General features: G+C 56.1%; 2 protein-coding genes across 2 annotated transcripts in view; one reads left to right on the forward strand and one right to left on the reverse strand.

Moving 5' to 3' along the window:
- The first annotated feature begins 5,193 nt into the window (after positions 1 to 5,193).
- On the forward strand, positions 5,194 to 14,377 carry NOC2L (nucleolar complex associated 2 homolog (S. cerevisiae)). The gene is given in 17 exon segments (XM_006903754.1): positions 5,194 to 5,223; positions 5,698 to 5,818; positions 5,928 to 6,018; positions 6,379 to 6,457; positions 6,533 to 6,643; positions 7,003 to 7,116; positions 7,324 to 7,512; positions 7,653 to 7,792; positions 8,965 to 9,076; positions 10,873 to 10,986; positions 11,171 to 11,272; positions 12,407 to 12,550; positions 12,642 to 12,755; positions 13,475 to 13,621; positions 13,662 to 13,686; positions 13,986 to 14,039; positions 14,271 to 14,377. Coding segments are annotated over 17 exon segments (1,794 nt in total).
- Positions 14,378 to 14,900: 523 nt separating this feature from the next.
- SAMD11 (sterile alpha motif domain containing 11) overlaps positions 14,901 to 27,436 on the reverse strand; it is a 16,936-nt gene continuing 4,400 nt past the window's right edge. The window contains exons 3-13 of the mRNA XM_006885854.1: positions 26,714 to 26,764; positions 22,769 to 22,893; positions 20,163 to 20,252; positions 19,828 to 19,974; positions 17,838 to 18,030; positions 16,697 to 16,812; positions 16,454 to 16,532; positions 15,882 to 16,384; positions 15,583 to 15,707; positions 15,243 to 15,353; positions 14,901 to 15,128 (exon numbers count right to left, since the gene is read on the reverse strand). Coding sequence (XP_006885916.1) covers positions 14,901 to 15,128; positions 15,243 to 15,353; positions 15,583 to 15,707; positions 15,882 to 16,384; positions 16,454 to 16,532; positions 16,697 to 16,812; positions 17,838 to 18,030; positions 19,828 to 19,974; positions 20,163 to 20,252; positions 22,769 to 22,893; positions 26,714 to 26,764 — 1,768 coding nt within the window. The remainder of the gene's footprint in view (positions 15,129 to 15,242; positions 15,354 to 15,582; positions 15,708 to 15,881; positions 16,385 to 16,453; positions 16,533 to 16,696; positions 16,813 to 17,837; positions 18,031 to 19,827; positions 19,975 to 20,162; positions 20,253 to 22,768; positions 22,894 to 26,713; positions 26,765 to 27,436) is intronic.

The following is a 27,436-nucleotide window of genomic DNA, read 5'->3' on the forward strand; positions in this document are numbered from 1 at the left end:
CCCCAGCCCCGTGTCCAGGAGTCAGGGGAGACGTGGAGATGGCGAGATTGAATCATGTCCTCGGCTGACCCCAGGGAAGGGCCACACAGCCACAGCTGCGAAAGGGCGAACGCACCCTACTGCTTGGAGCCCGCCGACTCCAGAATCTGAGAACCTCCGAGTCAATCACCAGGCGGGACGGGGCGGAGTCAGGGGGTGGGGCCGACCGGGAGGAAGTGCGGCAACGCACTGCATTTTGGGTCCGGAAGTGGCGACCACGCTGCTAGTTGGCAGTCATGGCGTCTCTTAATCGGAAGAGGTGAGTTTGAGGGTCCGAGGATCTGTTGAGCCTCTGGCCTTACGGTTATCCAAAAGGGTCCTCTTTGCCCCTTCCCGTGCTCCTGGGGCGGGCTTGGCTGGCGGGCGCTGTGACTGTAACGTCGTGATGATGCACAGGCGCTTGTCGGAGCTGACAGTAGATGAATTCCTGGCTTCGGGCTTTGATACCGAGTCTGAATCAGAACCTGAGGGCGCCCCGGGAGCGGAGGCGAGGACGGCTTGTGGAGATGCCCAGAAGCCGCAAAGGCAGAGCGAGAACCCGCAAAGGCAGAGCGAGAACCCTTCAACCAGGTAAGCGAGACGCTTCTTCCCACGAAACGTATACAGTGGAACTCCATCCTAGACCCACCTCGCCTCTAGGACACCTATTTCTTTTGGAACTTCGGAGCTGAGCCCTAAGCACCATCTTCTTTCATATTTTCTAACGTAGTGTGCGCTGAGTCCTGTGTCCTCTTGTCGTTTTGGAGGATTTGTGGGTTTTTTCCCCCAAGTGTGCTTGGTTAGCATTGATTGTATGATAGCAAAGTTTTCGTTTTGAGTATATTGTGTAGCCTTAGGCTAGAGATCATTGCTGTTGTTTTGTAGCATAGAGTCGGAACTGACTCATAGCAGACCCTCTGGTGGATTCTCAGAGGCAGTTAATCACACGGGAGGAGAATGCCCATCCTTCTCCCACGGAGCAACTCATGGCAGCGCAGCTTCTTGCCACTTCCTTTGGCTTTTTTAATCCCCTGTTTTTTGGTGACTTTTTACCGTCTTTATGGATGATACAGATGTCATCCCACAACTCTTCTTCAGTCATTAGTGTTCAATGCTTCAAACTTACCTTAAGATGATTTTTAAATTCAAGTGGGATACACCCAAGATCATATTTTGGTGCTTGCAGACTTGTTTTAATTTTCTTAAGCCCAGTTTGCACTTGCACATGGGTAATTGACGGCCAGTTCCACAGTCAGTGCCTGGCCGGGTTTTGACTGCTAAGGTTGAGCTTTTCCAACACACAGATGTCGTCAGTCGATTCCTATGCAGTCCATCTGGAGAGGTCCATGCATAAATTTGCTGTTTGTGTTTTTTTTCAAAAAAGGATATTTGCAATGAATAAGTCACTGAGTGTACACATTTCAGTCCTTCTATTTCTCACCTCGTATCTGTCACTAACGTGACATTCCTACTGGTCTTCCTTCGTCATTGTTTCCAGCTGTTCATTCCAGTCATCAGTTATCATTACCTCACTTGCATGTTTGGTTAATTTTTTTTTATTGCAAAATTTGGTAAAAACCTCCAATTTCCTTCTCTTTGGCCTTAGCTGTTGGTCTGTACATTTGAATCATAGTTGTATTAACAGGTCTTCCTTGGGTCCATGTGGATAATATCTTATTTACAACATTGTGCTTCAGTGTAGAACTTGAAATTATCTTTATTACTGTGAATGCAACAACATTCTTCTGTTTTTCATTTCCAGCATAGTATGCCATGTGATTATCTGATTAAAAGTGGCCAAAGCTAGTCCATCTCATATCAATGTTCATGTGATTCATTTTTCACAACCTGTAGTTTTCCAGCATTTATTCTTTATACATTTCATATTTCAGCTATTAAAGAATGTTTGCAGCTGGTTCTTCTTTTGCTTGCTTTTCCAATTTGGGCTTTGTCTCTAATATAATAACTACTCATGTTCCTCTGTTGTTTATAGAGTTTTCTGAGGTCTGCTTTTTAAGAAGTGGGTGGCCAGTCCCGCTTCCTATTTTTTCTTAATCTGAAAGCTTTACTAAACCTATCCACTATGGGTGCCCCTCCTGGCATTTGACACAGTAGTAGTAGAGCTTTCAGCATCACAGCACCCACAAACTACCTAAGTACAGCAAACTGACAGACAAGTACTGTACTAATAAGAACAATTGCAAATAAGACTATAGATACTTTAAGCTATAATAGTGTTAGTATATTTTGGAGGAACATTATTCTAAGTGGTACAGTATTCTTCTGTCATTTTGCTGCAGCCTGGGGTTGCTGTGATGCTGAACCTTGTTTCATTGGGGTGTCAAATGCCTTAATGATTATCTGTGGTGGGCAGTGTTTGGTGGAGCTCAACATGCCTCTGGAAACTGTATGAACTTGGGAGAAATGATGATAGTTATAGAAAGGCTTCAGGTCAGTTGTTCATAGGGTCTCTATGAGTCATACTCAACTTGACGGCAGTCAACAGCAATACATACTTAAACTGTAAGTTACAAAGGAGCAGTGATATCAGGTTGAGGACTGAGGTGCACCTGACTCAGGCCACAGTCTTTTGATCACTCACTTACTGCATCTGAGAGCTGGATAATGAAGAAAGATGATAGAGGAAAAATTGATGCCTTTAAGGTTTGGTGTTGGAGAAGAGTACTAAATATCCCATGGACTGTCAAAAGAACAGATATGTCTTGAGAAGTATAGCCAGAGTGTTCCTTGGAAGCGAAGATGAAAACCTTTTTCTCACATACCTTGGACATGCTGCTATTTCCGTTGTTTTTGTTGTTACATGCCGTCAAGTCTCTTGTGACTCATATTGACAACAGCTCTGAACCCTGCTCTATCCTGAGCCAACCTTATTGTCTCTGACACTGTTTCAATCCATCTCATTGAGGGTCTTCCTCTCCTGTGCTGTCCCTCCACCCTCCCAAATATGACATCCCTCTCCAAGGACTGGTCCCTCCTTGCAGCATGCCCAAAGTATGTCTATCAGATGGAGCTTCAGAATCCTTGCCTCCAAGGAGCAGCCTGGTTTCACCCTCTCCAGGTCAAATCTGTTTGTTCTCTTAGCAGTCCGTGGTATATTCAATACTCTTCTCCAGCACCACAGCTCAAAGGCATTAGTTCTCCTTCTATCATCCCTAGTCATTGTTGCTAGAATAGGTTGTTGCTTGAAAAGGTAATGGGACAGTGAAAGCGAGGAAGACCCTTAACCGGATGGATTGATACAGTGACTGCAGCAATGGGTCCACACTTGTCAGATGGGAGGATGGCACAAAAATAGGACAGGGTTCAAATCTGTTGTTCATAGGGTCGCTGTGAATCGTGCTCGACTTGATGGCACCAGTTACAGGGAGAAGGCTGGTGCTGTGCCAGATACTGTAAGGTAACATCAAGATGATTACAACTCTTGGCAGCCCTGTGAACTACAGGTCACAAGGCTGTTTGAGGAGTTCAAGCACCAGCTCAGTGAACTAAATGAGCAGAAGGGGAGGAGTGACCAGTATTTCCAGTGGAGAGAAGGGCAAGGGTCCTAAAATTAAAGGATATTTTAGGTGTTTCCACAGTGAGAGGTGGGTGTGACAGAGGTGGTTAGGAAGAGAACAGCCCAGATGAGCCCAGAGAGGTGTCACAGGCCCAAGTCCTTGCAGTTACCAGACCTACAGGTAAACTGGGCTATGATTTTTGAGATTTTGAACAGAGAGATGATATCTTGTAGCACAAAGGATCCGTTGGGTGCTGCCCTAGGAATGGAAGCAAGGAAACAGCTGAGGAGTGCTTGAGTCCGAGTGACAGCAGAGAAGGTCAAGGGAGAGATTTCAGGACAGCTCCGCCTTTTTCATCAGAGCACCCAAAAGGATGCAGTTAGCAAGAGCTGAGGAGGAGCGGGGTGTGGGCGGAACGAGGTTAGGGCTGTGGGTCTGGCAGCTGGACGCAGTGTCAGCGCATATGTGGAAGTTTCAGGCCTCTAAAGGGGCGCGAGTGGCTTTGTGGTAAGGACTTGTGCTGCTGACCTGAAGGCAGGTTGAGTCAACCAGTTGCTCTACGGGAGAAAGATGGGCAATCTCCTCGTGTGATTTACTGCCTCTGAAAACCCTTTGGAGGGTCAGCTGTGAGTCGATTCTGACTCAGTTGTACTTAACAATGGCAATAAGGTGATGAATTGCACCAAGAAACTGCTCACTCCTTAGAATGACCAGCCACAGGGTCGAATGGGAGTTCTAGGGCTTCGTGGCTAAAGAGTTGCACTGTCAATCCAAAGGCATGCAGTTCGAATCCCCTAGCTGCTCTGAGGGAAAGAGGCAAACTTCTCCCATGGGATTTACAGCCTCTGAAAACCTGCTTTGAGCCAGTTCCAACTTGACAGCAATGAGCGACAATTGTAGAGTCAAAAGAGCAACATTTGCCCAAGGATAAATCCCTGAATGAAGAGAGGAAGGAGTAAGACAGAAAGCTTAATGGAAATGAGAGTTAGAAGGAGGAAGTAGGGAACGTATCATTATGTAGTGGGTGTTATAATTGGGAAACAAAACACATGAGTGAAAATCAATGTTTTTCTCTCAAATCCCTCCAAAAACAAAAAAAGGGGCCCGTTGGATGCACAAGTCTGAAGTTAGAGAGGCAGACAGGCCAGCCGAAACCTTCCAAGCTTTGCACCCCTCAAAGCACCCCTCCTCTTGGGTGTTGGGAGCTACTGTGAAAACCAGACAGAATAGGAGTTCAGGAAGCAGGTGGTAGAGTGGGGATGGGAAGCCGCCTAGCTGTTGCTAACCCACAGCCTTCTCAGCCGGCGGAAAGGCCATGCGTCTGAACACAAGGACCAGCTGTCTCGGCTGAAGGACAAGGACCCTGAGTTCTACAAATTCCTGCAAGAGAACGACCAGAGCCTGCTGAACTTCAGCGCGTCAGACACTTCTGAGGATGAAGAAGAGCAGTTCCATTCCCTGCCCGACACGCTCGAGGTGAGGGCGCTGGGCAGAGCTGAGCTTGGGGCTCACCTGTGCCCTCTACATCCTGCCTCAGCTTGGCCCTTCTGTGTCCCTACAGGAAGCAAGTGACGAGGAGGATGAAGTGGAGGCTGGGGACAAAACCCCCAAGGGTCTGCCGGGGAGAAAGAAGGATTCAACCATTGTGACCCTTAGCATGGTTGAACAGTGGAAGCAGGCATCGAAGGTGAGATGTGGCCTGTGAACTGCTGCTTCTCCCTCCTCCTCAGAGATGCCAGGACCCTGCAGCTGCCTCCTTGAAAAGACGCCTCCCTGAGGCGTGAGATGGTGACAGCATTCCTGGGTGCCAGGCAGCCGGGGGACTGCATCCTCCTTGACCGGCACCATCCCCTCCAAGATTGTTTTGCCCCTCTTGTCTCCGATCCCTGCTGTGTAAGGTTTACTGAGTGGGGCTTCATCTCTGTTCTTTATTGGTCTGGGGGATGAAGGACCTTTTGAGGGGTTCTCTGCAGGGAAGATGGTGGAAAGAGTGAGCCTCCTAGACCACTTGGGAGCTGGCCTCTGAGGCCTGGCCCTCTTGGAGGGTTCTGGACACCAGCTCAGCCACCCCAGCCTCGGAGCTAACCTCTGCTCCTGCATCTGTCAGTGTGCTGGGCCAAGCCCCTGGGAGCCCTGCTCCACAACCTGGTCTTCTCTCCAGCAGCACCTCACGGCAAAGCTGTTCCACGAGGTTGTGCAGGCTTTCCGAGCAGCTGTGGCCACCACCCAGGGAGACCAGGACAGCGCCGAGGACTGCAGGTTCCAGGTTACAGACAGTGCCGGTAAGTCAGGCAGGGGACTTGCGACCCAGGCTCTCCACGTGTGTCCTCTGTCCTGAGAGCAGGCCTCAGTGGCATTTGTCATCTCCTGTGCTCCCCGACCTCCCTGCAGTGTTCAACGCCTTGGTCACCTTCTGCGTCAGAGACCTGCTCGGCTGTCTCCAGAAGCTGCTGTTCAGCAGGGCCCCAAAGGGCAACACCAGGTGAGGGGCTTGGTGATTTCTCTGGACATGGCTGGGTTGAGATGGTGAGAACAGCCAGGTGCTTTGGACCTCCAGAAAGGCTGGGTTTCAGGACCAGCAGTGGGTGGAACCTTCCCTCTTTCTGAGACAGTCTCAGCCTGAGGTTTCTTAGGGTGATGGGGGTGGTACATGTCCCTGCCTTTGGTGTTTGCACCTTGTTTCCCCGTGGAGTCCCCAGGCTGCTGCCTGGCCAGATGTGAGGGGAGTTACAGACATGAGAGGGTCCAAAGAAGTTGAAGAGAGATTGTAGATGCAGGGGTTACAGACATGTGATGTTATAGATGAGAATAATGTACATGCTTTGGGGGGGTGTCTCTGCAGGGCGGCACCACCATCCAGTAGCCCACTGTGGGGGAAGCTCCGTCTGGATGTCAAGACCTACCTGAACTCGGTCACACAGGTGCGCTTGTGGTGAGGTGTGGGGCTGGGTGGGGAGGTTGGCTCTGAGCCTCACGGTCCCTTGCTGCCCCCCCAGTTGGCGAGCTGCCTGACGGAGACCACCGTGGCCGCGGCCGTCCTCCAGCACATCAGCAATGCGGTGCCCTACTACCTCACGTTCCCTCAGCAGTGCCGGGCGCTGCTCAAGGTAGGCTGATCCTGGCCATCCGTCCTGCCCCACAAAGGGCATCTCGGCACAGGTAGCTTCTAGCCTTTCTGAGGCTCAGTTTTTTCTGTTGTGACGTGACATTGACATGCACGTGAAAGAACAAGGGTACAGATACGCCGGCCCTGCTCTCGTTGGGGGGTGGGCTCTGTCTGGAGTTCCTCTGCTGACTGCTTTGCTTTAGAAGGTACTTTGCTCAGAAATGCTCAATGGCACTGCTGACCCTGAGTAAGGGTTCTGAGGTACCTGACAGGGACCGAGGCTGGGGAACACCCCCCCCCCTGCCCCCAGGTGGGGAGGAGCCTGTATAAGCGGTGACACACGGACTCTGCCTTCCACAGAGGATGGTGGTCTTGTGGGGCACCGGCGAGGAGACCTTGCGGGTACTGGCCTTCCTGGTCCTCATCAGAGTCTGCCGGCACAAGAAGGACACCTTCCTGGGTCCCATCCTCAAGGTAGCACAGCCTGGCCAGCAGGGGAGGGCTCTCCCAGGCTGATTGAGGGTGGCGGGTCTCCTTTGTGGGTGACACCCTCACCAGGTCCTGGTCCCCTGCACCATGGCCTCCTGGTGCCCTGGCCATGCAGAATGAAGGGGCCAGAGGGAAACATGCCAGCCAGGAGCCCAGCCACTCAGGACCAGCCCTGATCACCTTCTCCCGCAGCAAATGTACATCACGTATGTGAAGAACTGCAAGTTCACGTCCCCCGGCGTCCTCCCCACCATCATCTTCATGCAGCGCACCCTGACAGAGGTGCTGGCTCTGGACTCCGAAACGGCCTACCAGCACGCCTTCCTCTACATCCGTCAGCTCGCCGTCCACCTGCGCAGTGCCATGGCCATGCGGAAGAAGGTGCGGGCGAGGGGAGCGGACCGTGGGTGCACCCAGGGGCGTGACCCTGGGTGGGGGCGTGTAGAGTGGCCCCTTGTGGCCCTGCCTGCCCAGAGCTGGGCCACCTCTACTAGCCAGTCTCGTATCCTCCCTGTGCCCAGGAGACGTACCAGTCTGTGTACAACTGGCAGTATGTGCATTGCCTCCACCTGTGGTGCCGCGTCCTGGGCACCCTCTGCCCCAACGGCGCTCTGGAGCCCTTGATCTATCCCCTCACACAGATCATCATCGGCTGCATCAAGTGAGTCTGCACTAGGCCCTGGGCTGATGTCTAAGTTCTCTTGGTGTCAGGGGTCATAAGGAGTGTCCTGGAGTTGGGGGGAGTCAGGGTTCACACAGTATCACACAGAGGTCGGAGCGCAGGATTTCAAGCCTCTAACAGTTGATGGTCAGAATTACACAGGACTTCTGGAAAGGACAGGATGAATGAGTTCCCCAGAGGGGTTGGGTTGTATATTTCAGCAGCCCCTGGGGGAGGTTGGGGGCACCCTCTCTAGTTCACATGGGTCTGTTGTAAGAGGACTAATGTCCTCGTGAGCCCCCACTCCTGCCATGCCCTGTATGCCAGCTGTCCTCAGTGGCCCTCACCCTGTAAATGAGTGTATTCTGGGGACTTGACCCCAGCACAGTGAGCCAACCTGCATCCGAACCGCATGCAGAACATGCACAAAGCCCTCTCGGTTGTTGGCCCAAGTTGGACATAAATGGTTATGTGTCTACTGCCAGAGAATATGTGGCAGGTGCTTCTGGGTACTTCTTGACTAAGAAAGGGCACCTGTGTCCCCTGAAGAGGAAGTGTGTGTCTCCTAGTGGGAATTGGGGCAGGTGGGCCTTGGAAAACCCTGGGAGCCAAGCCAAGGCAGGGAAGGGGGAAACCTAACATTGTTCCTTTGTTAAAAATGAACCTGGGGTGAGGAGGGAGGGAGGTGGTTAATTATAGGGTGGCACTATTTGAGGGGTGGAAGGAGGGGTGGGTAAAGGAGATGAGAAAGATCTGGTGTGAAAAACAATGCTTATGAACTTTGTAAGCAAACCAGTAGAAAATAAAAATTTTATTTAAAAATAAAATGAAGGGGAGCTCTGGTGGCCTAGTGGTAAGGAGCTGCAACTACAATCCCAGAGGTGCACGGTTCCAATCCACCAGATGCTCTGCCGGGGAAGGAGGGACAATCTCCTTCTGTACCAGTCAGATCTGATTTGACGGTACACTCACACAAAAATTAAAAAAAAAAAAAAAATTAAATAAAATGAGCCTGAGGTGGAAGCTGGGTGAGGGCCCCCAGTGACTGAGGAGATAGTCAGAACCCTTGTCCTGCCCTGGGTGGGTGTGGCTAGAGGAACCTGGTAGCCCTGGGCACGCGAGCCTGCCCCTTGGGGCTCTGGACCTCTCTCACCCCCTCCCTCTTGCCCCAGGCTGGTCCCCACTGCGCGCTTCTACCCTCTGCGCCTGCATTGCATCCGCGCCCTGACGCTGCTGTCCGAGAGCACTGGCACCTTCATCCCCGTGCTGCCCTTCATCCTCGAGGTGAGTGGACCAGGAGGGGTGCACCTCTAGTCTGTTCTGCCCCCCAGCTCAGGCTGGGAGATTCTGGACTCGACAAGCCCTGCGTCCTGCAGTCCTCTCCTAAGTACAGGAAGTGGCCCTGCAGACTTCCAGTTTCTTGAGAACCTTGCCTGGTCAGTGCCTGTCTGCCCCAGCCCAAGCTGACCATGGGGCATGAGAAACAGGCCTTGGCTCTCTGAGCCCCAGGGTATCACTCAAAGGTCAGGGCTGGCCAGGGCCATAGTATCTGCCGGCGGTCAGAGTTCGTGGAGCTTGGACACAGTCCCAGGCCTCAGAGGCTAGAGCTGCCTTAACCCCTGTGTGCAACCCTGCCCGGCACCACCAGCACACATGTGCACCTATGTCAGTGTGTGGTACGTGCAGGTGGACGTGTGTCTGCCTGTGTCCAGCCTCCTGCTGTGCACGCACACGTGTGACATGTGTTTACTTTTCCTTGTCATGCCTAGAGCGGGTCAGAACCCAGAAGTCCAGGCTTGAGGCTTGGCCAGCAGATGTTCAGGAATCAGTATTGCCCTTCTTGGGGGAGAAGCCTCAGTGGTTGGTGCACACCCCCTGGGAGGCCAGGCCAAGGGCTGAGATTTGCTGTCCTGGTGCTGCAAAGTTGAGAGAGGGGAAGGAAAGCTGGACTGTGTTGTGCTGACTCCTTCGAAGGGAACCTCTTAGGGTCACTGAAACCCTTGGGAACCTGCGTTCTTTTCCGTGGCAGCTATAGGAATCTCTGACTCCTGGCCTGTACCCCTTGGCTCAGCACCCCCATCCAGGCCCCTAGCCCCCACCCTGTGTACTGGTCTGTGCCATTCTGTGGTCTTGGTGCTTGCCTCCGCTTGTGCACCTCTGCCTGCTGTCTCCCTGGGTCCTTTTCCTCTCCCTTCTCTATGTCTCTCCTCTGAGCAGCGCAGGTGCTAATGGGGAGCTGGACCCTCTGCCTAGGTTTGAAGCAGCCACACCTTGCATAGGCTTCTCTCCTCCTGAGAAGAGCCAGGTAGTGAGGACAGTTCTATCTTCAGAGCTTCCCGCCCTTCCCCTGCTGGCAGGGGACAGTCAGGCCCCACCCCTCAGCGGCCAGCTGGTAAAAGGGCAGCACTTGCCAGGTTTATTGTGCATTGTCACAGGGCTGCTGTCTTGAGTGTAGAGGGCACAGCCACCATATGTCCTCCTCCACCCCAAGGGTCCTTCCCTCTCAAAATGTCCCCCCACAGGGTTTGGGTCTCCTGGTGCCCCCCAATCCCTGGGCAGCCTAGGCCTCTGGGTCTTGGGGAGGCTGGTGCTGAGGGGCCACTCAGGGCCTGGTTGCGCCTGCCCAGTGTGAGCCCAGCCACCAGCGTTCCCTCTGCTGCCTCTCCTGACCTTGCTTGTCTCTGTTGTGTGTCGCTGGGCCTGCAGCCACCAGCACCACCAGCATGAGGGTTCATCGCCGAGCAGTATGTGTCAGGAGCCCTGCACAGTTGCAGCCCTGAGCCTTTTCTAGTTTGTAGAGATCTCTGTGCCTCCCAGCTCTGTCGGAGGAAGGTTCTGCATCTGTGGGCCGCCTGTGTGTCCCCCGTCATGCTCATCGTCAGGCAGCTGAACACCACGCTGGGCTCTGGGAGGTCTGGGGGCCTGGCCTCGTGTAAGGACGCAGGGCGTGCGGGCACAGCCCTCAGTGATGGCCGGAGATAGCCCTCTGACAAGGCAGTAGCAAGGGCTTTGTGGACTGTGCCCTCGGACAGTGGGCACCAAGGACGGATGGCAGGGCTCTGAGACCCTTTGCTTGTCAGGTTTTCCAGCAGGTCAACTTCAACAAGAAGCCAGGACGCATGAGCCCCAAGCCCATAAACTTCGCCGTGATCCTGAAGCTGTCCAACGTCAATTTGCAGGAGAAGGCGTACCTGGTAAGGCGTGGGACTGCCTCCCCCATCCTGATGCCACTGACCTGGCCTGCCTCCTGACCCCTCCCTCCTGCCCTGATGTGCCACTGTGCCCTGATGTCTTCCTCTGTCCTATTGCTCACCCCAACCTGACCCTGTCTCATGAGCCCCCCTGTTCCTCACTGTCCTGACGTGCACTTGCCCCTAGGACGGTCTGCTGGAACAGCTGTGTGACCTCTCCCTGGAGTACCTGCAGGGCCAGGCCCACAGTGTCGCTTTCCCAGAGCTGGTGCTGCCCGCTGTCCTGCAGGTCTGTGCCCCTCCCCCACCCCACTGTAGCTCAGCAGTTCCACCGGGTGGGAGTGTGGGGTCCCAGCGAGTGGTGGGCTCAGTGTGTGGTGGGTTGTATGTCTTCCTCAGAACATTGGGGATTGAGGAGAGGCTGATGGGATCCTGAAGATGCCACAGGCACTAGAGCGTCTGTGAAGTCTCCTGAGGAGGGGTCCTGGCTCCGGGTCAGGGTTGTCCCCACCCAGTTCAGGACCCCCGTGGCTCTGGGTACAATGAGGGGTGGGGCACAAAGTAAGACACCTCTGCTCAGACCAAGGGCCAGACAAGATTCTCCTTTCCTACGGAGCCATTCTCAGCTCCCCCATCCCGCCTTCCTCATGAGAATCTGTTTGCTCAGCTCATATCCCAGGGAGGCCCATGTTGCGTCTGGGCTACAAGAGTTAGTCCTAAGACTCACAGCGTCTTTGGTGGGGAAGCGAGGGGCAGCTGTACATCCAAACTGTACATGCAGCTCAGAGGCCCACTCAGACCAGGCGTGCACGCATGAGCAAGCCCTCGGTACCCCCGTAGCCACTTATGTACGTACACACTTAATGTAGTCACGTTACTGTACATACACTACAAAGTCATTTCTATACATCGTCACATATGTGTGTAGATCATAGGCATGTAATATACGTGAACATGTGTTTATAAACGTGTGTGTGTGGCTGACAGCCACCACCTTGGGATCCTTTTGGCCAGTGACTGCAGGAAGTCAGATAACTCCATTTCTGGGCTTGCAGTCTCAAGGAGCCACGAGCAAGCCAAGTCCGCATATTTTGGTAAAATCATAAAATTATTGTGGTCCTGTTGGCTGTGCGCCGTGGGGTTGCTCAGCTTCTGCCACAGCACCTCCAGAGACACATGAGAGTAAACCCGGTCGGTGTACAGACAGGCCTGGTCCGGTCCACAGGGTGGCCTGTCCCCGGCCCCTAAGAAGGACCCGTACCACATGTGCTTCCCTGCCTGCAGCAGCCCGACATGCACAATGCATGCGCACACACTCACTCCCTGGGACAGGATCTGCCTCCCACTTCCGCGGGTGCCTCCCAGGGAGTTGTGGGTCACAACAGCAGACACCAACCTGGGCCTGATACCTTTCCCTCTGCAGCTGAAGTCCTTCCTGCGGGAGTGCAAGGTGGCCAACTACTGCCGGCAGGTGCGCCAGCTGCTCGAGAAGATGCAGGAGAACGCGGAGTATGTGCGTGGCCGGCGCCAGGCCGTCTCTTTCGGAGTGTCCGACCGGCAGGCTGTGGTCAGTACACAGACAGGCGGGGTGTGTGAGTGAGCCCAGGCTCCTTGGCTTGATTGATTGTGGCTTTCCTCACCGTTCCCCTATCTCTCAGGATGCCTGGGAGAAGCAGACACGAGTGGAGGGGACCCCACTCATCAAGTACTACGGCCACTGGAGGAAGCTGCGGGACCGGGAGCTCCAGCTGGAGATCAGCGGCAAAGAACGGGTGTGCAGGGTTCAGGGAGCAGGGGGGACCTTGGGGATGGCCACTGACCAACACAGGACAGAGATCCCCTGCTGCTGCCATCCCGGTGCATGTGGCTGGGTGATGCAGCATAGGCTGACCATGGAGTCTGAAGGGCTGCATGGCCCAGAACTGGACAGGGTGGTCTCCACCAGCCAGTGCCCTCTCCTCAAGGCTGCAGGCAGGAGGTTAATGAGATGGGCTCTGTCATACCACCCTGAGCCTGTAGAGCATGGCTTCCTGGGAGTGGCTTGCCCATTTGCCGCTCCCTGTGTGAGCAGGACAGGTGTGGGCATGGGGAGCTGGGGACATCTGACTGGGCCTCTACTGAGTTAAAGCACCATGTTCTTGAGGCAGACGTGATCGTGACATGTGTACTGAATACTGAGTGTGCCCAGGGGTCCTTTCACCCACCTGGAGTGGGAAGCTTGAGTGGAAGTCAGCTAGGAAAATGACTGGTGCCTCTCTAAGACCCGGACCTGTGGTGGGGGACTTTGGGGTTCCATAAAGGGGGAGTGGGTGAGCAGAAGGTTGCTGCAGTCAGACTAGACTCCTGCATGATGTTTGTTTCTTGAGCTGCTCCTGTCCACGGATCTCCTTGAGGGACAGCAAGTCGGCGGGGGTGGGGGTGTCAAGTGTCAAGACTGGCAGCTGGTCCCCTACCTCTGTAACATCCTGCTGTGGTCCTGGTCCTTCCACAGCTGGAAGACCTGAACTTTCCAGAAATAAAGCGGCGGAAAACAGAGAGCAAGAAGGAGGAGGACAAGAAGGAGTTCAAGGACCTCTTTGACCTGGAAAGCGATGACGAGGACAGCACCTCTGGCCTCTCAAGGACAGGTATTAGGCCAGTGGTACTTGACTGCCCCCACCGTCTTTGAAAGGCAGCAGCCATAGGCCACGGGTGAGGGAGTGGGTGAAGCTGTGATCCCTAGCTCTTGGCTACATCACTGGCTACTCCTCCTTGCTGGCCTTTTTTCTTTCTTTGAAGTGGGGGGAGGGGGGGTGTCTCAGTTATAAAATCCCACTCTGGCCCGATACTTGCTGCCTTCTGCCAGGCCAATTCTGTGTCCTCCCACCTGCACCAAGGGAGGCCAGACTGGGGTCAGACTCCCTCAGTCTCCACTGAGTAGGCCTGTGGTCACTCTGGCCCTTCTCTTTACTGCCTAGGGGCACCAAGGTCCCTAAGTGGCCAGCAGGCAGCAGAGGAGGAAGAGGAGGAGGAAGAGGACAGCGATGGCAGTGAGGAGGAAGTCAGTGACTCCGAGGGTGAGTATGCTCTGTGCTCTGGCTAGTGGAGCCTGGGCTGGGGCAGGGGGAAGGCTGTCCAAGGGCAGGCCCACCTCACCTCCTCACGTCCCAGGAGGCCAGGCCAGCTGCTCTGGCAGCCAGCCCAGTGGCTCTGATAAATTAATTAGTGCCGTGATTAATTAGTGATGAGTAACCTCCGGGCTGGCTTCTCCTAATGGAGCAGGATTTATGTGGCCCCTCTCCCTGCAGATGGCGGCACAGACGCAGAGGCGGGGCTGAGCCCAGAGGAGCTGCAGCGCTTGGCCCAGGGGCCAGATGATGAGCTGGAGGACCTGCAGCTCTCAGAGGAGGACTGAGGCCACCTCAACCAGTGACTGCAGACAGGACTTTATTTTTACAACGTGAAAAGACCAAACGTACCAAAAGCTAGGCTGCCCCCTCGGGTAGCAGCCCTGGGTTGTGAACATGACGGAGCTGGCCCCCCCGTGGCCCCTAATCCTCTGGAAGGAAGCTGCCCCTCCTGATTGAAGAATGCACAAGGCCCCAGAGCAGACCAAGCCCCACTTCTAGGAGTGCTGGGGCCTGGCGGAGTCTACATGAACCATAGTGGCCTCTGAGTCTCCTGTCTTTGGCTTGTCTGCTGTTGCCAGGGTATGGGGACACCAGGCCCCTGGGAGCCCAGGCACAGGCTGGCTGCTCCACTCTGCAGCACTCTTTAGTGTCTTTGGGACTTGTTCCTTTTTCTTTTTCAAGTCACATGTTTTCTTACTGTTAAAATGTCTGGTTCTTCGCATCCAAATCCAAAAGGAAAAAGGTGGTGGGGAGAGAGGGAATGATGTTGCAACAGTTTCTCACTTGAGGGGGTCTGGGCACCCTGGCTCAGCACAGGGGCTGGGAGGGGTCTGTGGCGGCTCCAGGAAGCAGAGTGGCAGTCCCATTCTCCTGCTGGGGTGAGGCTTGGCCGTAGGGAGAAGTGGCAGTCTCTGGAGATGGGGACTGCTCCCCGGCTGTGAGCTCTCGGTCTGGGGCCCGAAGGGATGGTGGCTGCAGTGGCAGAGCCACGGGAAAGCTGGCCATGTAGAACACTCGGCCAAGGCGCCTGGCCACCTGTGGAGTCAGGCCTGGGTGGGTGTGGCTCACCCCTTAAGGCTATCCCCCCTCTTGGGCTACCCCACCCCTTGTGCCCACCCATCAAGGCTGCCTCCCAACCCCAGCGCCCACCTGGGCCCGGATCTTGAGTGCAGGGCCCAGCTTCAGCCCCATGGTGGTCAGCAGGTGCTCCTCTGTTAGTAGGGGTAGGGTTTCCCCATCAATCCCCTGTTCTCTGAAGACCTGGAAAGTAGGGGTGTCAGGATCTGACAACAGAGAATAGCACCTGCCTGCCCCCTCCCCTAGATCCTTCTGTAATCCTTCCAGCCCAACCAAGGGCCATGGCCCAAGGGTTTCTGAGAAAGGATGGAGCTGTTTGTATAACCTGGCAGAAAAAGAAAATAAAGGGGCCCATCTGCCAGGGGTGGTCTAACTTTGCCAAAGGGGCACCTGCCACACCCAGCCCCCTCACCGGTGCATACTCCCCACAGCCAGACAGGCCCCCCACAAAACTGCACACGTCATCCACTGTCCACTTGCTGACATCTTCGGGGGCTGTGGCCTCCTCCCTGTCTGTGAAGAGGCCCCCTGTAGTGCCTAGGAGGAGAAGCAGGGTTCAGGTCCCACTCCTTCCCTTGCACCCCCACCTCCTTACTAGTCCTGCTTGTTCAAAGATGGATGATTGGAAGGGGTTTAGCCCGTGAAGCCCTCCTCCCTGAGACTGGGATGCCTAAGTTGGGTCTCCTTCCCCCCACGGAGTAAAAAGCCCACCTGTGTGGAAATAGGGGCTGACGGTGTAGGGGAGGCCGAGGGGCAGCGCAGGAGGCAGCGTGGGCCCTGAGAGCAGCCCCTTCCCTTCAGTGCTGGCCCCTCCACCAGAGCCTTGGCCTGGGGTGGCACCCTGAGCCCCTGGAGTGACAGCCTCAGCATCTTCTCCGTCAGAGTCCTTGGGGGGTTCATCCTCCGAGCCATCCTGCGCCCAGATGCCAGCGGCACCCGAGGTCTCCTTTGACTCAGGCCGGACTGGAGATGGGCCTGGGCCTCCTTTCCGGGCAGCACGGCGAGCAGGCTCCCGGGGAGGGGTAGGAGGGCCCTGAGGGGGCAGCGCCAGCAGCGGCGCCGAGCTGTGTCTCAGCACCAGCATGGCCCCGCGCCGCTGCAGCTCCTCGGCGGCGCCGTCGGGCGGGCGCAGGGAGGGCTCGGGCGCCAGCAGCTGCGGGCGGTGCGCGCTCTCCAGTTCCTTCTGGCGAAGCAGCTCCGCCGACATCTCCAGCCTAGGCCGGGAGGGCGGGGGTCAGCGACGGGGCCGCGCCACCCCTCTCCCCCGAGGCAGCTGCACCTACCGGGCCAGGTTCTGCTTCCGCAGCAGCTCCTGCTGCCGGGCGAACATCTCCGCCTGGGCGGGAGGCAAGAAGCCGTATCCTGGGGCCAGGGGGACAAGCAAACCAGAGCAGATGGGTCAGTGATCCAGGCCTCCAACCCCAGCCCGGTCTATTCTCAACTTAGTGCACCTGGGTCACCCACTCAGTGCTCCCAATACACATCCATACACTTAAATGCCCGGCTTGCATCCGCCTACTCCTCACCTGGGGTCTGGCACAAAGCAGAGGGCACCCCCAGGAAAGGGGGCCTGAGGTGGGGGCCCAGGGCGATATGCGGGGCATTCTGGGGCGACAGCAAGGGGGGCGGCTGCGACAGCTCCCTGTGTACAGCAAAGTGGTGAGCGACGCGACCCCAAGCCCCCCTCCCGGCGTGCTCCCAATTCCCAGAACCGCGCCCCCCCAGCCGCCTCCGCTAATTGCTGGCCGACCGGGCGGTCGATGCGCCGCTCGTTACCGCTCTGGGTCGCGTCCGCCCCCGCCGGCGGCGCCAATTAATCTCGGGCGGCGGCGCGGAGGCGCTGACCCGGCGGGCGGCGGGCGAGACTGCAGCGGTAATTACCGCGCGGGGCGCGCCGGGGGAGCCCTCGCCGCCCCCTCCTCCCCCATCTCCCCCGCCCTCTTCCCACCTCCCCGCCCCCCTCCCCTGCGGACCCCGCGGGGCCAGGCGCGGCTTAATTAGCCGCAGTCCGGGAGGCGGCGGAGGCAGCTGCAGACGCGCCGCTGGGCGGAAGGGAGTTGGCGGGAGGGAGATGTTGGAGGGCAGGGGCGGTGTCCCCGCTCTTTGGGCACCTCCGCAGTTGGGCGGGCGACCGTTGAGAGCCAATGAAGCTCATCCCGCCCTCTTCCTGGAGTGCCTGCCGACCCCCTGAGGTGTCCCTGCACCAACAGCTTCGCTTCTCCAGACTGGGTCTTATTTTGAGGTCTACAGATTTCACTCACCCCTCTATCCCAGCCCCCTCACCCCCCACGGGGAATTTTAACCTTTGGTTATACTAGGGCACCTGTCGGTGGTCTCCCAGTTTCCTTGAACATAGTTACTCACACCTTTGCACCTTCTCTCTCCAAAAAGTTCCTGGCCTCCCTCTTGGCTCAACAGAAGCTTTTAACATAATAGGCCTTGAACTCCCAAACCCCATGTCCAGGGGCATCCAACCAAAATAGCCCCATGGTGGGCGAAGGCATGACAGCTAGTTGGTAAAAATGTCCAAGAAAGTACAGAGGACTCTGGCTTTTGGACATGACAAGCCACCCCACTGGCCATTGCACCCCAGGAGCAGCCGGAGAATGTGGGAGCTTCTCCTGGTTTACTTCCCCCACAAAATACAGCCCCTGCCTTACTCAGTACCTCTCAGGGAAGGATGGCGTAGCTGTCGGGGTGATGCCCTCCCGGTGCTGGGCCAGGCCCTGCTTCCGACGCTGACCTGCTGTGGAGGAGGGGAGATGGACTTCCAGGCCGCTAGGGCTCCGCACTGCAGCAGCCGCTACCTCCTGCCGGACCCTCAGAAGATCTAGGGGTGGGTGATCAGAAATAACCCAGAGTCCAGATTCCCCCTGGACTCTTCACACAACCTTCAAACCCGGATGACTGTAAAACATTCACTCACCTAGCTACTACAGCACCGCGCTAGGAACCAGTAAAGCGGCTCTTCGAATCAGTCCCCCAGACTGACTTTACCTTGGGCCATGCTGTCATAACTGACCCTCGACTGGTTGGTCCCCGACACAGGAATATGAGTAGCCCATGGATAAGGGCAGGAATGACAAATTCCTATAGTGCCCTAAGTACTAGAAGATGCTAAGGGTGGGGAAGAGTCAGGTGACCTTCCAGAAAGGGTAGAGGAATGTCACTAAACACCATGAGGGACAGAAAGGGAACCCCACGCAGGGGAGCCAGGTGTGTAAAAGGGTTACAGACTGGATACTTACTGGGAGGGGTTTGCATGTTACAGAGTGAGCATGCGCATACTGCACTCCCTTGAGGGGTGGGGCAGAGGCGGAGGCTCAGCCTTGTAAGGTGGGGCCAAGAGGTTGAGGGTGCAGGCGGAGGCCAAGGGGCAGGAGGGCAGCTTGACAAGAATTTTAAGAATTGGAGTGGACAGACTTTGCTGGGCCTCCACACTGCGCTGCCCCTCAGGAGAAGTCTGGTAGGAGGGCTGGCAGGGAAGTTCCAAAGATCTCCCATGCAGAGAGCTCGCAGGGACAAAGGTTTGAGGCTGCGCACGTGCTCACCGTGCACGGACAGAACACAGGGGACACGTGGCACACATAACACAGAGAATGCACATGCTGTTGCGTGTCTACATGGAGGCACATGGCACTTAGGCACACAGCCGCAAAGGCACACGTGTGCATACATAGATACATGGCACGCCTGGGCATACAGCACGCACCGTACATCTGAAACACTGCTGGCCACTTGAGTCTCCAGCCTGCTCAGGGCTGCCCCTGAGTCCCACCCCCACCCCCACTAGCGCAGGCTCCGCCGCCGCCACCGCTGCTGTTTATAAATTAATTACCCGAAAAGCGGAGGCCGGTCCTGCCCCAGGCCGGATGCCAGCCTGCAGAGCCGAGCCGGCGCGGCCGCCCGCATCGATCCCAGCGGTGCCTCCACCGCCCCCGCGCCACGGCCGCGGTTATTTACAGTCGGCTCCACAGCGGGGGTGGCGGCTCCGCGGCGGGGACCGTGATTGACAGCCAGCTCCCCGGGCGCGAGGCCCGCACCCCTCCCCCTCGCCGGCCAGCCGCGGCCCCAGGCAGGGCAGGGAAAGCAATTAAAAAGGAAGATTTTTAAATTATTAACATTTGGTGAATTATTCAGGCTCTCGGTGCCTGAGCTGCCCTGGGGGACAGTGCCTTGTGTGCGAAGAGGAAACCCTGCCCCCTTTTCTGGGCGCGCCCCCTTCCACCAGAAAAGCCAGGGCTCCCCTGCTGAGTTGGAGGGTGAGGCTGGACAGACTACAGGGTTGGGGGGCTGGAGAAAGGCAGAGAAGTGGCTCTGGTGGCCTCTGCTGCTGAGACCTCCACCATCTTTCTGGCTTCAGTCACCTGCACCCATCCTGGACACCCCTGCCCGTGGATGGTCACCCAGGAGCCCCTACCTGGCCCCACAACAGGGCTATTGTCTTTTTTCAGTCAGAGGGAGAAGGACAAGGTGTACAAATTGAGAAGACCTGTGTCCACCAGGCAGCAAGTGGGCCTGGGACTTGGTTTTGTCATCCATTCTCAGGGATATGTGGGGTGTAGGTGGGCCATCGGCAGGGATCTGTCCACAGCTGACCTGCCTTCAAGTTCACTGCCTGGGCTGGCGTTCAGTCGGGTTTCTGAGTGGCAGCCATGTGGCCACTTACCGTGGGTGGGCAAGCCCAAGTGGTAGAGCCGCTGAGGGTCCTCAAAGGTGCCTGCCTCACTCAGGGCAGACACGAGGCGGCGGTAGTGTTCCTCGGGCGCCATGCTTGACCCAAGCTCTGGCAACAGCAGAGTCTCTGGTTGGGGAGCACAAGAGAAGGGGGCTTCTCCTTCAGACCAGGCTTAAGGCCCTGCCCTGTGTTAGCCCCCTCCCCTAAGGCCCTGCCTTGTGTTAGCCCCCTCCCCTACCACAAAGTCTCAGCAGGGTTCAGGGCCCCCTTCCCCCCTCCAGTGATACCCAGCCCTCATCTTATCAGGATCCCACCTGAGGGCGACTCGCTTCGAGCCTTCTTCTCCGAAGGGCAGTCAATGCTGATGTGGGGAGAGGACCCCAGCCTCTTGCCCAGCAGGTCACCTGTAGAAGGAGTGTCTCAGGAATGAGTGGCATCAGGGAGTCTCCCAGCCTCTGCCCCCCTCCCACCCTCCCACACCTCTATCTTTATGTTGGTTCTGTTGAGCCAAGTCCAAGTGCAACCCAGAGTGTCAGTGACCAAAGACATCACAGAGGGGAGGAGAGGAGTGTGCGTGTGTAAGATGTGAGATAAGGGGTCTGGGAGCAGCTCAGGACCTGCCCGGCCTCCTGCTGTCCTAAGAGCCGGACCAGATTCACTATAACACAGACTTTTGGCACTGTTGCAGAAGAGTGAAATGCTTTTGATTTGGCAAAGACAAGGGCGGGCAGGTGATTCAGGGTCCTGTGCCAGACTGGGGGTGGGGTGGAGAGAGTGTGTTGGGAAAGTCAGGAGCCTGTGTTCCTGGGCTGGGCAGTACCTTTGTCCACTTGCCCACCAGGCTCTGAGTCCTGGAGGGTCGGGCTGCCCCACTATGGCCATGCAGGGATGTTGACAGCCCAGCCAGCCAAATCCATCTCCCACACTAATGGGAGTCCCACAGACACCTGAAACCCACATCCACAGCCTCCTGCATCCATCCATTCAGCCTGCCTGGGGGCCCAGGCCCTCCCTACATCAGAATCTGCCCACTGAGCAGCAGAGGGGGACCCACCCTGACACCCAGGTGAATGGGTTCCCAAGACCTGATCCCACCCCGGAAGCCCGGCCGTCAGCTCCAAAGCTTAATTCCTTTTTCTTATTCCCTTAATCTGTCATTTTTATCAGGCTGGGGAAGTGCGGCAGCGTCAGAGTGGCCGATCAATCTCCACATTACAGCTGACAGAATGGTGCTAATAACTTATTGATCTCGTGGCCACCTTGCTGCCACTGGTGGGGCAGTCTGGCCTCCAGCCCTGGGCCCAACCCTGCCCCAAAGCAACCAACAGACAGTAGCTGAGGGCTGGGCAAGATGAGCAGGAGGAGGGGTAAGGTAACTGGCAGCACTGGGAGGGGGGCACTGAGGAGGGGGGCGGTATGCCAGGTTCCAAGTCTCCTGCAGTGGGAGAAGCAGAGCTGCGGAAGTGCACAGCTGGGCCAGCACAGGCACACACCCACCCCTGAGTCGGGGAGGGGGCAGGACTATAAATAACCCAGAGGCTGCCCCAGGGCAGAAGGCTGTCTCCAACTTTCCAGGCTACTGGAAATCCCCTCCTCTTTCTGGGTGGGGTAAGAGTAGGGGCTCCCCTCTGCCTCTGGGAAGCCCAGAACTAGGGTAGGAGGGGACATGGGGGCTGAGGATCCACTAGTGGCTAAGAAGACTGTATTCACAGGACACACTGGGAACAGCTGGGACATCCCAGGGACAGCCCCAGACACACAGGAGAGTCCACAGAATCAGATGTAGACACAGACCTGCTTCCAGCCTCTGACTAGGAAGACGAGTTCAAGTCCAAGTATGTCTGTATTTGGGGAGTAGCTGGGATTGAGGTTGCAAGGAGCAAGAACAGAAGACAGGCAAGCGGGATTATAGCCCTAGGTAGATGCACGTTTGTGTGCACACACGTGTGGCACATGCATGCATGGCACACTCAGGCAAAGCGGGCGGCACTGATATGCATCTGCATACCTTCACTCAGTTTAAATGTACTTGACACGGATGGCAGTGGGGGTGGGGTATGGTAGTGCACACACATCTGTATACTCACATGCTGTACATGTATGTATGTGCTGTACATGTGCACGCACACGCCTGCCTGTGTGCCTTGGGGACCTCGCATGCAGGCGGCTTCGGGGAGGCCCTTTGGGCTCAGAACATCTCAATCATGGCGGAGCCGCTCCGCCCAATCGATGGGGCAATTAGATTTTATCAGCCGCTTGGCTGCCTCATGCAGCCTGGCTCAAAGCAGCCCCTTCTTTGCAGGGCCGGCAGCTGGGTGCACTGAGGGAGCCTCTTGGCCAAGGATGCAGAGTGCAGGTCACCCACCTGTCCCCAGGGACTGGGCCGGTCACTAGGACTCCAGTCCTCTCCTTTTGCTTTCCAAGGTAAGGTGCCTCTTTAAGCACCTCTTGTAGGGCTGACCATTCTTTCAAGATCCTCCCAAAGGGACAAGATTTTTCCACTGAGCAGGCGGGGGTTCCCAGGACTGCAAGTGAGCTACTGTCAGCACACACTTGAGCTGTTCTGGCCATTTCTGGGCCCCTGTGAAGGCTGTGTAGTCTGGGTCTAGGGGCCTCCACTCTGAGGAGGACAGCAGTGGCCTTGGCAACTCCAAGCCCAGTCCCTGTCCCCCCACTCTACCCCAGCAGCAGCGGCAGCAGAGCCACAGCCCCGCCTCCTGTCTGCCTGGCCCGGATTAACACAATTACCATCACGCGGCGCCCCGGGGGACAGGCGGCCTCGCCACCTCCGCCTCGCTGGCCTCCTGGCTGCCAGCCAAGGCTGCTGAGGGTGGCGCGTCCAGGCTGCTGAGCACAGACTCTCCGATGGGGGGGGGGCTGTCCCCGTGGAGCCCGGCCTGCCCCCGCCCCTCGCCCTCACCTGCAGCGCCCAGGCCGAGCTCTGCACCGCCTCTCTGGAATTCGCAGCGGCTCTGGGGCTCGGGCATCACGAGGTGGCGGCTGCGGTGCACACTGGATATGAGGGTGGAGAGGTCACTGTCCTGGCTGCAGTAAAGCAAGAGGGACAGTGGGTAGGTGGCCAAGGAGGTCCAAGAGCCCAGTCAGGGCACAGTGAGGCCCATTCCTAGTGACACGAAACCCCTACTGCCACCCCAAGATGACACGGAAGGACAAGGTAGACCTGCTCCATAGGTTTCGAAGGCTGTAAATCTTGATGGAAGCAGACTACCTGATCTTTTTCTCCAGAGGAGTGGCTAGTGGACTTGAACCACCAACTTTTTGGTTAGTAGCCAAATGCTTTTAACCACAGCATCACCAGAGCTCCCCTGGACACACGCATGAGTGTGCAGGGCCTGCAGGTGCTGACACCATGCAGGGATGTGTGCACTCACAGAGCGGCACAAGGTGCACCCAGAGCCTCATCTCCCAGCAGGGGTACCGGCTGTTCTCAAGGCCAAGGCCTGGCTCTCAGACCAGTCCCGGTTCTGGGACAGTCTTGCCCAGAGAAGAACCACCACTCAATGAAGCACTAGGGACAGGGCTTAAATCATAGTAGTTAAAATTGCAGCCCTCTTCTAGAGTGATAACAATAGCCAATTTCTCCTGATAGGGGAAAGGTCTTCAGCCTCAAATCCTATGACTTGCTTACAGTACACACAGGAACAGACACAGAGTGGCACATACACACAAGGACAACACAGAGATGGATGCACATTTAGGTGAGAACACAAACATGCATGCAGGGACATAGGCACCCACATGCAGGAACACAGACACAAGTGGAGACATGAACACACACAGATGCCAGCATCATACCGTGTGCATATAAGTGCATGAATACACATGCAGGCCAGGGACACATAACAGCCCACACATGAAGACATCCACCCACATAAGGATACATGTGCGTGGGGACACATGCACAGAGGAACACACATGTACACCTGGGGACACAGATGCATGCATGCATGCATAGGAGAACAGATATTCGCACGTGCATTGATGCACACAGATGAGGACTCAGGTTTGCCTGGGCCTAAGTATTAGCAAGCCGGGCTTGTGTGAACTTGGAACAAATACATGTTTAACTCTGGGGTTCCCTATCTTTTCTGCTTCCTGACAAACCAGCTCAATCCCACACTCACAGACCCCCAGCAAAAAGAAGATGAGAAGAACCCCTCACCCCCACCCCATGACTGCACAAGTGTAGAAAGTCTGCCTGCTGCTCAGACACAGCTGGGTCCCCACCCTTCACGTGCTGTGCCCCCCACGCTGCCTGCCCGGCCCACCTGTGAGGGAGCAGCCTCCCGGCTAGGAGCTTCCACGAGTGACCAGGGAACCCTGACCCTAAACCCCATTAAATAGCCTCCCCAGCCTGGGCCACTGGCCGGGGCTAATCCGCCTGGCTACTAATCAGATCCGTTTCAGCGCCAAAGGCCGGCCTGGAGCCGGCTTGGAGCCTTCTGGGAGGCCCAGATGCAGGTCCCTCAAACCAACCCCCCCCTCCATGCAAACAGGAGGGCAGGTGGGGCCGGGTAAGTACTTTATGCGATTAATTGGCAGCGAATCTCATCCCCTCCATCATCCTCATCAATGCGGGGGACAAGAGGGGGGGTGTCAGAGTAAGAACTGCTGTTCTCAGCACTGAGGAGGGGGAAGGTGGCCCAGTCTGCAGGGCTGTCCTGCCACCAGGGTTCCATCCCCAAACCTCCTGAGGGGACGCAGAAAGGAGGGGCTCCCGCTCCTCAGTTAGTTCTCCATGATCCCCTAACCCAGCACCCACACAGGAACCTGATCTTGGCCCATGAGGGTATCTGAGAAGTTGTAGAGTCTGGAAGGGGGACAGTGAGGACTTTCTGGCCTTTGTCCTGACCCTGAGAATACTTGCTCTGTGAACACCCCTCCACACTCCCTCCACCACCCTCACCCCACCTCGCTCCCTCTGCCTTGGGTTTCTCTCCATTTCGCCCCAGGGAAAACTAGTCACTGAGCGCATCACACCAAGTGCTGTATAAAGATCCCCAAAGCAACTTTGCACCCATCATGCCAGTAAGACTGGGGAGGGGGAAGACCTAGGGCCTCCCTACTGGCCTGTGGCACGGGCCTCACTCCAGTGAAAACAAGCATCACGAAACTGTCTCACATACTTCAGGGAGGTTATCAGGGGCTAGTTCTTAGGAAAAGACATCATGTTGGGAAAGGTGGAGGGTCGGAGAAAGATAGGAAGTCCCTCAAAAAGATGGGCTGCCACAGTGACCGGAACAATGGGCTCTAGCATGTCCGAGATCCTGAGGAGGCGCAGGGTAGGGCGGCGTTCAGAGTCATTACGAGTCATAGCAGCATCTAAACAACAGTGAGTGCTTGTTGCCAGGGAATGTGGGGGCCACAAGGGACTTGAGGAGTACACCTGGACGAGCCCTGCAGGTGGGATTTTATTCACTCCAGCCCCTCCAACCAGAAAGAAGGACTCATGTGGGTGATGGAGACGTACAGGCGGAAATAGATGGAGGGACAGACAGACAGATGCAGATGGACTGATGGAGACAAGTGAATGGAGATGGGGATAGCGACAGATGGACAAAGACAGATGGGCAGATGATGGAGATATGATTGGGGACTGAAGGACAGATGGATCGAGACAAATGGACAGATAATGGAGACAGATGGATAGACAGGAGACCAGAGAGAGGACAGATGGGTAGGGAAAAAAAATAGACAGAATTGGGGGTGTTGGTGAGGCTGAGCTTAGCCCCCAAAAGTCCTTGCCTTCTTTGTAGGGGGAGATGCCACTCCCCTGGTAAAATCAAGGTGTGATCCATCCCCTCGTGCCTGGGCAGGGTTGCAAGCATCCTGCCCTCGGATCTGGTGTCCCTCAGCGGGGAGCATCCTGCTTCCCTCAGGTGGGGTGAGGGTGAGGGCAGCCCGCAGGAGGAGCACCCCCACCCCCCACCCCGTGGGTCAGAACTCTGGTCTCCTCTAAAGCCACACTGACAAAATTATCTTGTAATGTCCCAAGTAAAACGCTTGTAAAATGCCATCAATGTTCATGACGGTTCATAAAAATGATCAGTTGAGCTGGCAACTCCAAAATAAGGTGGAAAGAAGTTTGAAGATGTTTTTATTGTAATTCATTTCCAAGACCTTGCTGCTCTCTCACAGTCATAAATAACTGCATTCTGCCCAAACCAGGGCTGGGGTGGGGCAGCCGGGGAGGACCAGCTCCCCGGGGACCCCACCTGATGCCCTGTTGTGGTGGAGCCCTTGGTGCCGGACTTGATTCTGAGAACTAGAGACCACCATGAACCCTGCACCTGGGAGCAGGAATGAAGACCCCCATCCTCTCACACCCCCTCACTTTCACCTCCTGTTTCTATGATTCACCTGCCCTCCCCATCCAGTTCCTATAGCCCATGTCTTCAGTCTTCATAGACCAGAGCCAAGCCCCATGGTGAGGGGGCCTCCAGAGAGATCCTTTCAAACTCCCCATCACATCTCTTCCACTGGGGTATGGTGGCTCCCATTGCCAGGAGTGTCAAGGTCTCTGAACAGATGATCAATCCAGGCTTATGTCCCCATCCCACTCTATCCACCTACTAAACTCCTACACAGACTTCAAGACCCTACTCACCACCACCATCCTTATCTTTCTGATGCTCTGATGCTCTGATGCACTTAAGAGGGTAGAAGGGAGGTCACAGTCAGTACTGGCTGGAAGTGGAGGCAGCTGTGCTGGGTAGACCAGAGCCTACGGCTGCATTTGGCTGAGTCCTTTTGAATCCCAGGGCCAGGGTAAGGCAGATTCACAGACAGGAGGGAGGTGGGAGGCAAACTGGGGATCAGACCAGGGGACAGCATGTGTTCCTACCTGCAGGATGTCTCTCGAAAGGAGATGTTCACATCCCAATGGGTGTGGACCCTGAAGGAAAAGAGGTCAGGTCAGTGGGTCCCATGGCTGACACCTGAGCAGGAGGTCTCCTCAAAAAGACACCAGGTGCGAGGAAAGGGTGACCAGAAGTCAGTGTGAACACAGATGGGCAAAAAGTGTAGGAGTGGCCAGATGTGGAGTTTGAGGAGGTTATTTTAGGGGGAGAAAAACCCCAGAACATGTTAAAATGCTGAGTGAGAAGAGTATGGAAATGCTGGGAATGTATAATTGGTTCTCTAGAAACTGGAGGATGGAGAAATAGACAAATAAAAGTGGATGAGCGGATAGCATATGGGTGGAGGAAGAAGCAGATGGATGAACCAGCAGATGGGTGGACAGACAGATGGACAGCTTAATGTGCCTCTTCCAGGAGGAAGAAGGACAGTGATCAGGAAAGTCAGGCCCAAGTCCCGTGGGACACAAGCGGATGAGAGACCCCCTATCACTGCTCCTGTGGAGTGAGGCAGCACCTCACTGGATGGGCCCTGGACCCAGGTTTTGCTTTCTGTCCTGAGATGGGGTCCTGCCCCTTTCCTTCCCCCACCTCCTCATGGGTCCTTTCCCCTCATTCCCTGCTGCACCCTGGCACCCTGTCCCAGCTAAGCACCTTCCCCCCCCGCCCCTGCTGCACCCTGGCACCCTGTCCCAGCCAGCACCTTCCCC

Source organism: Elephantulus edwardii, unplaced genomic scaffold, assembly GCF_000299155.1.
Source record: "Elephantulus edwardii isolate Elephantulus edwardi_28Jun2011 unplaced genomic scaffold, EleEdw1.0 scaffold00045, whole genome shotgun sequence".
NCBI classification, from domain to species: domain Eukaryota; kingdom Metazoa; phylum Chordata; class Mammalia; order Macroscelidea; family Macroscelididae; genus Elephantulus; species Elephantulus edwardii.